The sequence below is a fragment of the Gorilla gorilla genome, chromosome 6 (genome assembly GCF_029281585.2).
Source record: "Gorilla gorilla gorilla isolate KB3781 chromosome 6, NHGRI_mGorGor1-v2.1_pri, whole genome shotgun sequence".
Lineage (NCBI taxonomy): Eukaryota > Metazoa > Chordata > Mammalia > Primates > Hominidae > Gorilla > Gorilla gorilla.
This window is the reverse complement of record NC_073230.2, coordinates 89,188,662-89,204,060: the sequence shown is the minus strand read 5'-3', so window position 1 is coordinate 89,204,060 and position 15,399 is coordinate 89,188,662. Positions and strand designations below refer to the sequence as shown.

At 44.2% G+C, this 15,399-nt stretch overlaps 1 protein-coding gene and 1 pseudogene across 8 annotated transcripts in view; one reads left to right on the top strand and one right to left on the bottom strand.

The window, feature by feature from the left end:
- The window catches only part of ZSCAN25 (zinc finger and SCAN domain containing 25), a 54,729-nt gene that overhangs the window by 11,515 nt on the left and 27,815 nt on the right, over positions 1–15,399 (top strand). For 5 of the 8 annotated variants that reach the window (XM_004045856.5, XM_055393122.2, XM_055393119.2 and 2 more), the window contains one exon: positions 1,444–4,682. The exons of the other annotated variants lie outside the window; for them this stretch is intronic. In XM_004045856.5, coding sequence (XP_004045904.1) covers positions 1,444–2,276 — 833 coding nt within the window. In that variant the 3' untranslated portion in view covers positions 2,277–4,682. Of the gene's footprint in view, positions 1–1,443; positions 4,683–15,399 lie in introns of those variants that run through there. 8 annotated transcript variants of the gene reach the window in all.
- On the bottom strand, positions 10,442–11,128 carry LOC101146411 (ADP-ribosylation factor 6-like; annotated as a pseudogene).

Genomic DNA, 15,399 nt, shown 5'->3' with positions numbered 1-15,399 from the left:
ACGTATATCTCGTATATGCTGTATATGTATATCATATATACTGTATACATATATACATATATCTCGTATATGCTGCATATGTATATACTGTATATGTATAGTATATATATGGCAGGGTATAGTGATGGAGGAGATGTAAAAGGGGCTTCTAGGGACTGGTTATGTTCTGTTTGTTGAACTGAATGCTGTTTACGTGGTTGGGTTCGTTAAGAAAATTCTTTGCATAGTGTGTGGTGACACACACCTGTAATCCCAGCACTCAGTGAGGCAGAGGCAGGAGGGTCACTTGAGCCCAGGAATTCGAGACCAGCCTGGGCAACATAGTGAGGCCCCCATCTCCACAAAAAGGAAAAAAAGGGTAACGTGACATTTTTTAGCCAGCGCTGGATCCAAAAAAATAAAAATAAAATCTTTGCGTGTACAAAACATAAATGGCTTGTACACTTTTATTTTCATGAAAAGTTTACAAAACAAAATCCAAGCTGATAAGTATGTATTTCATATTTTATCAAACCAGGAGGCATATACTGTCAGGTTTTTTTTGTCTTCTAGTCATCTTGCCTAAAAGGACTCTTCTGCTTTAAGCACCACTTATTTCTCCTTTTCTTTTTTTCTCTTCGCCTCTTTGTTCCCCAGTACCTTTTCTTTTCTTTTTTTCTCCTCCCCTTTCTGTTACTCTTCCATAAACACCTGTTCCGTTAATTTAGAGAGAATATAAGAAGGATCGGAGTGAGGATGAAGGAAGGGTGAGGCTGAGCATTTCAGCAGCGTCATGGTCTCAGTCCTGATAAATATGCTACCTAGGGGCGTTCTCCTGCAGGAGCCTCAGTGAAGCCTGCTTCATTCATTCAGCCAGCAGTTAGCAAGCATCTTCCCTGAGTCAGTCCCCTGCCAGGCTCCTAGGAGACCCAGATGAATGAACCTGGTTAGGCAGAGGGAGCATGTGGGCAGGACAGGGGACTGAGCAGGCACCTGGAAGGTCTGGAGAGCTGTGTGCTGCCCTGTGCTACAGCAGGTGTAGAATCGTTTGGGGAAGGCGCAGGACATCTGGATGAATGGAAACAGCATTTCCAACAAAGTCACATGTAAATAGGTACAGAATAATAAAGTGCTAGTTAGGTGCACAGTGCTGAAGAGGCCCAGAGTAAGAGAATAATCGTGGTGAGTGTCTTAGAGGAAATTATTGAGCTACATTTTGAAAGAAGTAAAAGTCTAGATTAGCAGCAAGATAAGTGGGCGGGCACTGGAATTTGGCAGACTATTCTGTAAAAAGACATGGAGGTGGAAATAAGGAAAAAGAAGTAAGGAAAGCCTGAGTTGAGGTTGTTGGTCAAAGGAAAAAAGAGAAGGAACCATGAATGGGACCCCTGTGAAGCAGAGTTCTAACATGTAAATGTCCTGCGGCTACCACAGAATCAATCTTTATCTCCTCCTGTCCTGTAGGCGGTGGGAGCAAGGAAAAGGAGGCAAAACCCCCACAGGAAGACCTGAAAGGGGCGCTGGTGGCACTGACATCAGAGAGGTTTGGGGAAGCCTCTCTCCAGGGCCCCGGGCTCGGAAGGGTCTGTGAGCAGGAGCCTGGTGGCTCTGCAGGCAGTGCGCCTGGGCTTCTTCCTCTCCAGCACGGTGCCATCCCCCTGCCTGACGAAGTCAAAACCCACAGCTCCTTCTGGAAGCCTTTCCAGTGCCCTGAGTGTGGGAAAGGATTCAGTCGGAGCTCCAATCTCGTCAGGCACCAGCGAACCCACGAAGAGGAGAAGTCTTATGGCTGTGTGGAGTGTGGGAAGGGCTTTACCCTGAGAGAGTACCTGATGAAGCACCAGAGAACTCACCTGGGAAAGAGGCCCTATGTGTGCAGCGAGTGCTGGAAAACCTTCAGCCAGAGACACCACCTGGAGGTGCACCAGCGCAGCCACACTGGGGAGAAGCCCTACAAGTGCGGGGACTGCTGGAAGAGCTTCAGCCGCAGGCAGCACCTGCAGGTGCACCGGAGGACGCACACCGGGGAGAAGCCCTACACCTGCGAGTGTGGCAAGAGCTTCAGCAGGAATGCTAATCTGGCGGTGCACCGGCGTGCGCACACTGGTGAGAAGCCATATGGGTGCCAGGTGTGCGGGAAGCGGTTCAGCAAAGGGGAGCGGCTGGTCCGACACCAGAGAATCCACACAGGGGAGAAGCCCTACCACTGTCCTGCCTGCGGGCGAAGCTTCAACCAGAGGTCCATCCTCAACCGGCACCAGAAGACCCAGCACCGCCAGGAGCCGCTGGTGCAGTGAGCATAGCAGGTGGCAGGCAGCACCATCATTTATCTTTCTCTCTCATCATTTATCTTGCGGGGCGCAAGGTGATGGCTGCAGGAAAGCACTGGTCCTATCGCCTTCCCACCCATTCGCAAATGCGGGAAAGGCAAGGCCTGGCTTACTTAGAGCTTCCAGAGAGCATAGCTGCTTCCATCTCTTACCCAAGTGGTGCTAAACAATTTTTTTTCCAATGTTTGAGGGAAGCAGTCTCCTGCGGTTCAGTTCAGGCTGAGATTTTCTCCTTCAGTGGACTGTCTGTGTCCCCCTGCCGAACAAAGCTGGGAGTAAAGGCAAAACCTTGACACGTGTTGGTAGCTGGGACCTCATCTTCCTGAGGGCTCTGTCTTGCCTGCAGGGTCATTAGCTCAGACTCTTCCCCCACCCCCTGTCTTTTCCATTGAACAAACATTTATTGAACATCCTCTGAGCACCTGGCCGTGGGAATGCCGTGGTGAATGAGAGACTAGACCTGATGCCTCTGGGGGTTGTGCGTTGGGGATGCATGCGACAGCCCATGACCCGGGGCATTCTCAGGGTATCTGTGCTGTGTGCCCGTGAGAACATCTTCCCATGACCACTCCTGCCCTCCTGCCCCGTGCTGGATCTTCCCTCCCCAGCTGGGATCTGTTCCCAGGCAACTGTGTGAATTTTACATTATTTGGAGCCTCATCTGTGTCAGGCTATAACATTCTATCCTCATCTGTAAAACTTCCCCGTCCATTATTCCTTGCACTATAACAACTGTCAACACACCAACTGTTAGGAAGTTAGTATTTTGCTATTGATCACTGAATAAACATCAGAGTATTTTAAAAAACAGTTCTCTAGAAAGAACTGTTATAATTAAAATGAGTCTGAAAGATGTACTCTAGTATTAATGCCCTATATTTGATGGCACTTTATAGTTCATAAAATTAATTTCACCTCATTCTCATTCGACCCATTTCCCAAGTATTTATTGAGGCCCTGTAACAAACATGTCAGGAACTCTTCTGGGTGCTTGAGACACATCCATGAATAAAATCGGGGGAGAAGCTGTTGACCTCGTAGAGCTTATGTCTCGTGGATGTACCTCATCTTCAGAACCTGTGGATATTCCTGCAAATCCTCTGGGCCTGTATTCATTGCTTTGTCAGCATCTTGCCCTGAAATGCATTTGCCACCTACCTCTTGTTACTAAATGGTCTCTGCCCTCTAGACCCTTGTCATCCAAGGCACTAGGGGTCCTGGACACCCACTGGGGATGATGAGCTGGTAGCGACCTGTTTTGCATGAGTGCCAAGTCAGGAAAAATAAAGATATTTGTAGGCATTAAAAAAAAATACATTTCTTTAAAAATGAGAAGATGCAATATTTGTAAACTGTTGAAGCTTCCTTATTGTGCCATCACTAAAGGGTTTCATTTCTGTTTAAAGTTCTGGAAGCTGCATAACTAGTGTGGACTGACTGCTGTGTCATTGTGCTGTGCCTTTGAACCCTGGCTGAGTGAGTGAGTTTGTCTTTTGTTGATAGTGTACTATAATTGCAAAATGTGGTTTGTCTTCTGATGCCTCTTAATACCAGATTCTTTTACTGAGATTTTTTTTTTTTCATTTTCCATTGTAAATAAGGTAAATGGTAATGACTAACACAAAGCTGTATTACTCAGCCCGCTTTGAAACGTGGTTTTATCACCTGTTCTTGGTAGGCAGCATGGTGTTTAATTTTGGCTTAGCAAATGACCCTCCTTGGTCTTCCTGGCTCATTAGCTGTGCCCACGAGGCTGCACTGACTGGGTTGTAAATGTATCTGAGATGTCCACACGGGGCTGCTGCTGCTCCTCTGTAATACTGAGGTCCACGTGCAAAATCAGCTTTTTTTCCCCCGTAATTACCAGAGCAGCTAGGCAGGGCTGACAGCCAGGCAGACTCAGTGGGAGGCTTCTGGCCTGAGTGTGGCCTTCCCCAGAGGGTGGTTTTCCAAAGGCAGGTGGGGACTGGGGAGGCCTCGGAGGGCTGCTTGTCACTCATCATTCTGTTTACCTGAATCACAGATGCTCTTTTATCATACACAGCCAGCACTCCTCTGGGTTTCAGCAAGTTGGGATATCTTAAGCTTCAGAAGGAGCTGGGCCTTGCTGACTTCCCTATCTGGCCTCTTCCCTATCTCCTGTGGGGCCAAGAGCTTAGGACAGTGTCTCAGAAAAGCCTCTTAGTAGGGGGTTTTTCCCATGGGATTGTGGTAGTCTGATTTTTCATATCTATTCAAATGTTAAGAAATATTTTGTTTTCTGTATTTTTCTATTCTTTAGAAATTTTTTTATAATAGATAATTTCAAACCTATATAAATGAATCCTTATGTATTTATCATTTGACTTTATTATAAACTCATAATCAATCTTGTTTCATCTCTGTCCACTCCTTCCTCCCCGTCTTCCTCCCCCACTGAAGTTTCGAAGTGTATCCCAAGTGTTGTTTATAACCGTTTCAATGTGTACCTGTAAAAGGTAAGGGCGGCTGGGTGTGGTGGCTTACACCTGTGATCCCAGCACTTTGGGAGGCCAAGGTGGGATTGCTTGAGAGGAGTTCGAGACCAGCCTGAGCAACATAGTGAGACCTCATCTACAAACAAATATTAACTGGGCATGGGTGGTGCACGCCTGTGGTCCCAGCTATTCAGGAGGCTGAGGCGGGGCATCACTTGACCCCAAGAGGTTGAGGTTGCAGTGAGCCCTGATTGTGCCATTGCACTCCAGCCTGGGAGACAGAGCAAGACCCTGTCTCAAAACAAAACAGTTCCTTAATGTCAAAATATCCAGTGAATTTTAAGAACCCACCTAATTTTTCAATATAATATAATTTGTTGCTTTGTCTCTTAAGGCTTATAATCTGTAGTACTTATCCTTTTCTTCTTGAGATTTATTCATTTTAAAAAACTCGATCATTTATCCTGGAGAGTTTTTTACATTCTGCATTTTCTGTTGTTTTTTTTTTTTGTTTTTTTGTTTTTTGTTTTTTTTTTTGAGCTGGAGTCTCGCTCTGTTGCCCAGGCTGGAGTGCAGTGGCACAGTCTCAGCTCACTGCAACCTCCCTCTCCCGGGTTCAAGCAATTCTCCTGCCTCAGCCTCCCAAGTAGCTGGGATTACAGGCATGTGCCACATGCCCAGCTAATCATTCTACATTTTCTGTTTGCATACCCATGGCATGATTTAATATATTTCCCTGCCTTCTGTATTATCTAAAAATGTAGAAGTGTTTAGAGGTGTAATAAGATTCATATTTCACATTTTGGCAAGAACACATTATAGATTGTGACATGCCCTGTTTCTCTTCATATGATTTTAGAAGCCTAGATCTGCTTCTTTTGTTAGTTCTGTAAATGCTTCATCATTTGGTAGTTGGAATATTTCTGTAAGAAATTTCCCTTCATTAACTTAGGTTACCCTTAGATATAGTTCATACAGGGAAGGCAAGAAAATGCTTGATCCTCCTCTTTATTTGCCTGTTTTCAGAATAATGAGCTAGTTACTTTTTGCTTCCTGTAAAGGCAGTCAAGTCTGTAGAAATCAATGCATTCATAGCTTTTTGCTTTTATTGTTTTTTTTGAGACAGAGTCTTGCTCTGTCACCCAGGCTGGAATGCAGTGGTGCAATTGTAGTTCACTGCAGCCTCAAACTCCCAAGCTAAGGTGCTACCCCTTCCTTGGCCTTCCAAAGTATTGAGATTACAGGTGTGGGCCACTGCACCTGGCCTGCACTCATGGATTTAAATGTACTTGATATTGTTCAGTCTGCTGGAGTTATAATTTGATGCTCAAATTATTTCACCTTTGACCAGTGGAGGCCCCTGGACCTTGGCTCCTGAATCCTTTTGACATAACCCTAATTCTCATTGACAGCTTCTTTGCTTTCTGGCATGACAAGATGTTCCAGGCAAATATTCCATATTTCCTGCCCCTTTTGAGAGTGAAAGTGGGTGCTATTTATTATGCTGGGACAGTGGTGTAAACCGGGACTCTCCAGGTCAAACAGGTATTTGGTCAATTCATAGATGGGCCTCCTTTTGTATGACAAGGCATCTGCGGTTGCCTCACATTGTGATGATGCTGTACACCTTCAGTGTCTGGCTGCATGTGCCGTGCTGCTGGGTAATGAGGGAGGCTGTTGTCCTTTGCAAGAGAAACTCTGTTTTCTCCCCTGGGTGGTGGTAGAACCAGGTAACTGCCTAAGGTCTGTCCTGGGGAAATACTTCATCAAGAAGGTTTGGTCCATGTCATAATGTGTGCTATGGGTGTTGTCTGCAGGCTGATTATGCTTAAAATACTTTCAGTACCTGTTTTATCCCAGCTGAGAGGCAAGGAGAACCTTTGTTTCTTAAAAAATAAGCTGGTTTCAGCCAGGTGTGGTGGCTCACGCCTGTAATCCCAGCTCTTTGAGAGGCCGAGGCGGGCGGATCACCTGAAGCCAGGAGTTTGAGACCAGCCTGGACAACATGGTGAGACCTTGTCTTTATTAAAAATGCAAAAATTTGGCCAGGCACTGTGGCTCACGCCTGTAATCCCAGCACTTTGGGAGTCCGAGGCAGGTGGATCACAAGGTCAGGAGATTGAGACCATCCTGGTTAACACAGTGAAACCCCATCTCTACTAAAAATATATAAAAAAAACAAAATTAGCTGGGCATGGTGATGGGCACCTGTAGTCCTAGCTACTTGGGAGGCTGAGGCAGGAGAATGGTGTGAACCCGGGAGGCGGAGCTTGCAGTGAGCCGATAACGCACCACTGCACTGCAGCCTGGGGGTCAGAGTGAGACTCCGTCTCAAAAACAAAAACAAAAAAAAATTAGCCAAGCGTGGTGGCAGGCGCCTGAGGCAGGAGAATCACTTGAACCCGGGGGGCGGAGGTTGCAGTGAGCCGAGGTCATGCCACTGCACTCCAGCCTGGGTGACAGAGCGAGACTCTGTCTCAATAGTAATAATAATAATAATAAGCTGGTTTCAAGTCCCCTCCCTCTCTACAGTACAGATTGACTTAATCCCACTTCTGAGACAGGGAAAATGACAGGTAGCAACATGTTTCTCTAGCTCTTAAACTTCGTCAGGGTTTCTCAACCCCTGCACTGTTAACATTTTGTGCCAGATAATTCTCTGTTGGCAGCTGTCCTGGTTGGTTTTTTTTTTTTTCACTGTATAATTCCTTTATTTTCTGCATATTAGTGCTTTACTAACACTACAACCATAAAGAACACAATTTCAAGTACTGTACTTTTTAGTTTGGGGCGATCATAGTCTACAGACTCATTTACTTATATTAAACAAGATTAACCTCATTCAAAACGTACTGCAGTTTATAAATTCACATAAATACAGAAACTGATGCAATTAAACAACTTCAGGATCTTGTTTTTTCAATTCTTAGATTATAATTTTTTTCTGCAGGCTATAATTACCTGCTCCAGTCACCAATGATTATTGTTCAATTTAACTACATCAATTATAAACCTCTTATATCCTTAAAGAAAATTTTAAGTGAAAATTACAATTTCTTACCAAAAGGTTTAGAGTTTTCCAAATTTCAAATATTTCCTTCCCCCTCCCCCATTTCCAGTCAGACATTTCAAATAAACTAAAAATAACCACATCTCACCTGCAACATTCAATAATAGCAATCACTTGATGTATAAAATTTTAACTATGCTCCCAGTTATTTTAAGACACAAAAGAATGGCTGCCTACCAATCTGTCTTCACAAGTTAGAAATACTACATTGAAGATTTAACATGGGCTGGGCGCGGTGGCTCATGCCTGTAATCCCAGCACTTTGGGAGGCCGAGGCGGGCGGATCACGAGGTCAGGAGATCGAGACCATCCTGGATAACATGGTGAAACCCCATGTCTACTAAAAATACAAAAAATTAGCCGGGCGTGGTGGCGGGCCCCTGTAGTCCCAACTACTTGGGAGGCTGAGGCAGGAGAATGGAGTGAACCCGGGAGGCAGAGCTTGCAGTGAGTGGAGATCGCACCACTGCACTCCAGCCTGGGCAACAGAGCGAGACTCCATCTCAAAAAAAAAAAAAAAAGATTTAACATGAGGGTTTCAAGTTTCCTCCGGTTTAGGCATTTATACCTTTGTGCTTGTTTTGTTTCAGGATGTTACTATAGCATTGATGTTGGATAACCCATATTTATATACCTTAAAATGCAATCATTTAAAACACTAAGAATTACATTTATGGTGGAACTTTGGGAATTTTAGAAAGCAACCAGTGTTCTTAGATGTGTTTATTAGCCTCATTTCTAGAACTATTTCTACTAAAGTGAAACTGAGAACTTCGTACTTTACTTGCATCTTGAAATCAAAAATCCCTCTGCACCAACAGGAGCCTACATGAGAATAACCTTTTGCATCTGCTTTAAGTAAAATGTTTGTCAAGAGTTTTACTTTGAATAGTTCATTTTTTTTATAGTCTTACACTTCTCATACGTCTTTGGTAAAAGCTCCGTTATACAATATGGCCAAAGCGTGAAGGACCAATACTGTCCAACTATACCAAGATGTCCTGCTTAATTTTAGTTTTCAGACACACTCATAAACAAAACCCACTCCACCTTTTCCTGTATACTGCCTTTGCAGTCTACATTTCTGAAATTCCCTATTTAATTCCTTGAGGATCACTAAAATTATTCCTTAAGGCTATATAGGAGCCAGATGCTGCTTTACAATTCTGCATCAAGCATTAACATTTGGTTCAAAATATTATCATAGTGGTTGCAATCCAGTTACTGGTCCTAGCCAGCTAACCAAGTAATCTTGTTAGGATCTAGATATCATCAGCGAGCACACTGCTTACACATGAAGAAAAATTAAGTTTACATTCATTGTAATCTGTAGGTTCTTTGTCCTCATCCTCCATCCACTTTAATAGTCGTCCCTCAAGTCTACACATCATTCATTCATCATGCTTCCTTCCTTAAAGGAGACAGTGTACTATTGAACCAACAGGGTATCTTTTTTATTATTTGCATGAGTTAATCCTACAAACAAAATTAAATACTTTTTTATAAAACATATTTTTCAGTGTTCTAATTGATGGAGATGTGGATCACTCATCTATAAAAAATGACTTATAGCTTCAGCTTAATCAGTTGCTATAATGTGAAAACAGGAATGTGTATTTTTTTCAACTAGGTAAAAGGTGCATATAATTTGAATGGTTACATGCTTTATTAATGAACAAAGTAAACCTGTTAGTAATTTTTAAATTACTGGTCTTAGGCGTTTGAAACAAGGTAAAAGTACACATTCTAGTTTTGCCCAAAAGTCACTTAAAATATCTACAAATATTTATGTGCGGTATACACCATTATTGCTCCAATTTCTGGGAAGAGTGTTTTTTTAAAGTTTAAAAAAGAGGAAAAACAGCCAAGTGACTACTTTGCAGTGGAAAAAAAAGTGTGTCCTTCATGGGTTACACTTTCATATTTTTATGCAGTGTTAAGTTAGCTACGTTATGGGGAACTTGGGTTTTATTCCTACTCGTGCATGATGTATGTTTCAGAACTTATTTGCTGACATTTCAGAGAACTTCTTACATTACCTGTTTAACATACTGAGGTGCAACTGGAACATATTACAATGATATTACTCATCATTTCCCACTGTGGGCTAAGTTTACTATACTGGTCTTAGATATAAAAGGTCACATTTGAAATTACTAAGTTAGAACTCATAAGAAAGGGGGGAAAGGCCTTAAATATAAAAGACAAATGACAGTTTGATTAAGCAATAATTTTCAGTTTACTAGATGAAACAGACTTGCAACATAGTCTGCATGAATGCAAAATAAGCCATCTACAGCAAGTGATAAGGAAATTGGACAAAAAAGGAAAAAAGCATACATAGGAAAATGAAAGATTCTCTCAAAATAAAAAAAATCAATTATTACAAAGGACTTTACCAAGAACTGCTGTATTTCCCCCATCCCATCTGCTGGAAGTCAACAAGAGCATCTAGCAACTTTGTGTTCATGTCAAATGTCAGAGCATCCTAACGCAAAGCCGAAAAAGGAAAAAGAAAGGGAAACAAAAGAGAAGACCCCCAAGCCCTCTCCCTCCAAACTGTAGAACAGTAACTCCAGAGTTCAAATTCAAAAGAAAAGTGGCAATTGAAAGAGGAGATGGTGGCGATAATCCTGTGAATGGGTTTCTGATTTCTCTCCTTCCAGGGGATGGGTGGAGAATGCTGATTAAGATTTGTAGTTAGAGGTTAACCATGTGAGCCACTCATAGAGTCCGTCCCCTGAGGTGGCACAGGAGGGCTGCCCATACCAGTTCCTGTCCTGAATCCGGGTCAGGCCCAGTTTCTCCTGGATCTTGTGGGGTTTCATAGCATCGGGCAGGTCCTGCTTGTTGGCGAAGATGAGGATTATGGTGTCCCTCATCTCCCGGTCATTGATAATGTGGTGCAGCTCCTGGCAAGCCTTATCGGTGCGGTGGCAGTCGGCACAGTCCACTACGAAGATCAGACCTTGGGTCCCAGTGTAGTTATGCCGTGAGAGCGCGGATCTTGTCCTGGCCACCCACATCCCATATGTTGAACTTGACATTTTTGTAAGTCACTGTCTCCACATTGAAACCCACAGTGGGAATTGTGGTCACCGACTGGCCCAGCTTCAACATTTACAGGATTGTTGTCTTGCCGGCCGCGTCCAGGCGCAACATGAGGATCCGCATTTCCTTGTTCCCGAAGATTTTGGATAGCACTTTCCCCATCGCGTCAGAGAAGTCGGGGCCGGGGGCATTCAGGTGTCCTGGGTCCCCTCAGCCAACAACGCCGCCGCCGCTGCGAAACCGAAACGAAGGCTCCCAGCCTTTGCGGCCTGCCTGGGAGTTGCCTCCTAAGGGCAGAGGCCCAGGCCTGTTGCTCACTCTGGCATCACCGACCGCACAACTTGATTCCTCCAGTTGCCGCTGCCACCTGGGGCCGGAGTCTGCGCTGGGAGCCGCCGTCCTGCTGAGGCACAGCCTGGCTGTCCTGGTTGTTTTATGCATTGTAGGATGTTTAGCAGCAATCCTGGCCTCAACCTACCAGATGCCAGTAGCACCTGCCGGCTGTAACAATCAAAGATGTTTCTGGAGGAACAATTTGGCTTTCAGGAAGAGCAAATAGTTGGACGTCCCCTGGGGGAGGCAGAATTGACTTTAGCTGAGAATTACTGTTCTTAGCATTCAGGATAATATGTCAATTAGATATTTTAGCTATTGAGAGAAGGACTGGAACTCCATGGACTGGACCTGTTTCCTGCAGAGTTTAAAGTCTCCACCTAGTTCCTAGAAAACAAAGGAGTTTTACTAGAGATCACTTGGGGGTAAAGGTAGTATTGTCAAGCAGAGTCAAGAGCTGTTGAAGTCTAATCTCAGGGCAGGGGCCTGCAATTCTGTATCAAGCAAGCTAGGTGGTCCCTGTGGAGGCACCCTGGCTCCAGCACTGCTGCTTTTGGTTCCTGTCAGGTAGGTCCCTGCCCCAATGCCTCTGCATCACAAAGAGCCTCTGCTTGGGTGTAGACTAACCTTCCCTTAGCAAGGGCCACTTAAGGGCATTGCAGCCAATTACAGGCTCTTTACTCCATAATAGGAGACAGTAAATATTTGAATGAAAGACCTGGATTTCTACCTGTTTCAGCAATTAGAAGGCACTATGGTGAGAGCAGTTTCAGTGGCATAGTGGGGGAAAGCCAGATCCCAGTGGGTTGTAGATTTCTCCTGTGAATTCTAACTCATAACTTACTTAGGCTGGGTGCAGTAGCTCGCGTCTGTAATACCAGCACTTTGGGAGGCTGAGGTGGGAGGATCACTTGAGCCCAGGAGCTCAAGACCAGCCTGGGCAACATAATGAGACCCCCATCTCTACAAAAAGTTAAAAAATGAGCTGAGCATAGTGGCATGCGTCTGTAGTCCCAGCTACTCAAGAGGTTGAGGTGGGAGGATTGCTTGAGCCCAGGAGGTCAAGGCTGCAGTGAGCCAAGATTGTGTCACTACACTTCAGCCAAGGTGACAGAGCAAGACACTGTCTCAAACAAAAACTACCTAAAGGTCAAATAGGCATCTCATACATCACACACTAAACCAAACTCTTCGTTTTCTTCCTACCCTCAAAATCTATTTCTCCTTTATTGATTGATTGAGATGGAGTTTTGCTCTTGTTGCCCAGGCTGGAGTGCAATGGTGCGATCTTGGCTTACTGCAACCTCCGCCTCCAAGGTTCAAGCAGTTCTCCTGTCTCAGCCCCCAGAGTAGCCGGGATTACAGACGCCTGCTGTAACCTGGCTAATTTTTGGTATTTTTAGTAGAGACGGGGTTTCACCATGTTGGTCAGGCTGCTCTTGAACTCCTGAGCCCAGGTGATCCATCCGCCTTGCCCTCCCAAAGTGCTGGGATTACAGGCGTGAGCCACCGCACCTGGCCTCTCCCTTATTTTAGTGAATGATATGATTCCTGCTCTCATACCCCACATCCAAACCATCAGCAAATCTTGCTTCTCCCATCATAGGCAATGATCTCTAGCTGTTTGTTGAGCCACCAATTGCAATTATACTGAATTCACTTGCCAGAAATTCTCCAAGCCAAATAAATTCACCTGGGCCTCTCACAATTTTGAATTCCTGTCCTGCCTGTTTTCTGTAAGATCTCAGGGAAGGATATACTTCCAGAGAGCCATCTTGTCCAGCGCATTCCCAGGATCAATATGTTTTGATAAAAAAATCTCCATAAAAATTGGCTATGAAGCCGGGAAAACAGGCAATATTCTTTGTCACTGAGAATTTAAACTAATGGGAGAGGGAGGATGGAAATGCATGGGTAGTATATGTGTTGTGCCCTGAGAAGCAGAGCGACTTGGGAGGAGCAGTTTGGCTTTCAGGAAGAGCAAATCATTTTGCTGCCACATACACTAGCCGTAGCTCTGTTCTATCATCTGAGTGGCCAGAGACCAGGAAATGGTAGCAAACCCAAGAGCTTCATGTTTTCCCTTCCTAGTCAAAAAGTGCACTCTCTTCAGAAGGTGGTAGGAGAGCTTTTAGATAGAGATTGGGAGGAGAGAGGTGGTAGAATCTTCGTTTACCTCCTGTATTAGTCTGTTCTCGTGCTGCTATAAAGAGCTGCCTAAGACTGGGTAATTTATAAAGGAGAGAGGTTTAATTGACTCAGTTCCTCAGGGATAGGGAGGCCTCAGGAAACTTACAATCATGGTTGAAGGGGGTGCAAACATGTCCTTCATATGGCAGCAGGAAGAAGTGCTGAACAAAGGGGGATAAGCCCCTTACAAAACAATCAGATCTTGTGAGAACTCACTATCATGAGAACAGCATGTGGGTAACCACCCCCATGATTCAATTACCTTCCTTCGGGTCCCTCCTACAACGTGGGGATTATGGAAACTATAATTCAAGATGAGATTTGGGTGGGGACACAGCCAAACCATATCACCTCCCATCCTTGACTCCTACCTCCAGGAGCTATTTGATTCCAGGGGGTTGTAGATTTCTCCCTTGAGTTCTAACTCATATTCACAACTACTTACTTAAAGATCAAGTAGGCATCTCAAACTTACCACCACAAAACCAAACTCTTCATTCTCCTCCCACCATCCAAACCTAATTCTTCCTCATCTTAATGAATGGACCCTCTAATGCCCCAGTTGCTCAGTCCAAAAAGCCTAGATGTCACTCTCTTATACCCTACATCTAAGCCATCAGCAAATCCTGTTGGCCCTACTTTCAAAATATTGACAGAGATAGACAACTCCCACTCCCTCCAAGGCTTCAGGTCCAATCCACCATCTTCTCCCTAGACTTTGTCAGCTGTCTCCCTGCTTCTACTCTTTTCTCTGCATACTCTCTTCTCTATCCAAGAACCAGATAATCTTTTAAAAATATAACTAAGATGATTTTACATGTTGTTTGGAACTTTCCAAAGGTTTCTCCTCTCAGAATAACAAAGTCCTTTCATACCTGACAGTTCTTCCTGATCATGCCAGGCACGCTCCCACTTTTGTTTTCAGCTCCTGTCGTTCTCCTTGCCTAGAAGCTACTTTCTCAAGCCCTTTACACAACTTTCTCCTTCTCTTCATGTGAGTTCCTATTTTGAGAGACCTTCTCTAACTATCTGTCATGTTTTAAAAACATATCTGCAAATTCTTTGACACTCTTTTCACCAAGAGTTAGAGTCCAGTTCCTCTCCTCTTGAAACTGACCAAAGTGACTCACTTCTAACAAATTAAATGTGAAGGCAGTGATGCTTAGTCATAAGAGGTGATAGGTGGGATGCTTGCCCTTGGAACAGAGCTGCAATGCTGGGAGGAAGCCCCCACCACATTGACAGGCTGCACAGAGGTATTCCAGCAATAGTCCTCACTGTGGTCATAGTGAACACCTAGCACCAACCATCAGTCAGGTGAGAAGGAACCCTCCAGATGACTCCAGCTCCATTCCCTGTTTGACTGGAACCATGTGAGAGACCCTACAGGGAAACTGCCAAGCTCAGCCTAGTCACCCCCAGAAATGTGAACGAAAATAAATGCACGCTATTGTTTTTAGCCACTAAGTATGAGTGGTTTCATTACATAGCAATAGATAATTGGAACACAAGCCTTCTACAGTAGCACTCCCCATCAGTCTCTATTTTCTTACCCAGATTTATTTTTCTTTGTAGCCCTTACCATTATCTGACGTATTATAAATTTGTTTTTGTTTCCTGTTCTACCACATGCCCTGGAACTTCAGCTGTGTGAAAGTAGAAACTTTGCTTCTTTTGCTGGTATTTCCCCCACTACCTAGAATGGTGCTTGGTACATACTAGTCACTCAAGCTCAGATTGTTTTGTTAAATGGATGTACCTGTGGTCTGTGGTGTGAAGAAGGCATCCAAGTTGAACAGAGACAGTATGGGCGTGAAAGTATTGTGGAACTTGGAAAGGACCACATAGGAGATATTATTATTATTCTCATTATTCTTGAGGATACTTCTACTTCCCCATTAGTGGTCCTTAATAATGATTTTTTAATGTAGGTAATGAAGTTATTTTTTCTTTTTTTCAAAAAAGCAATTTATTTTTGAAGTAGAAATAA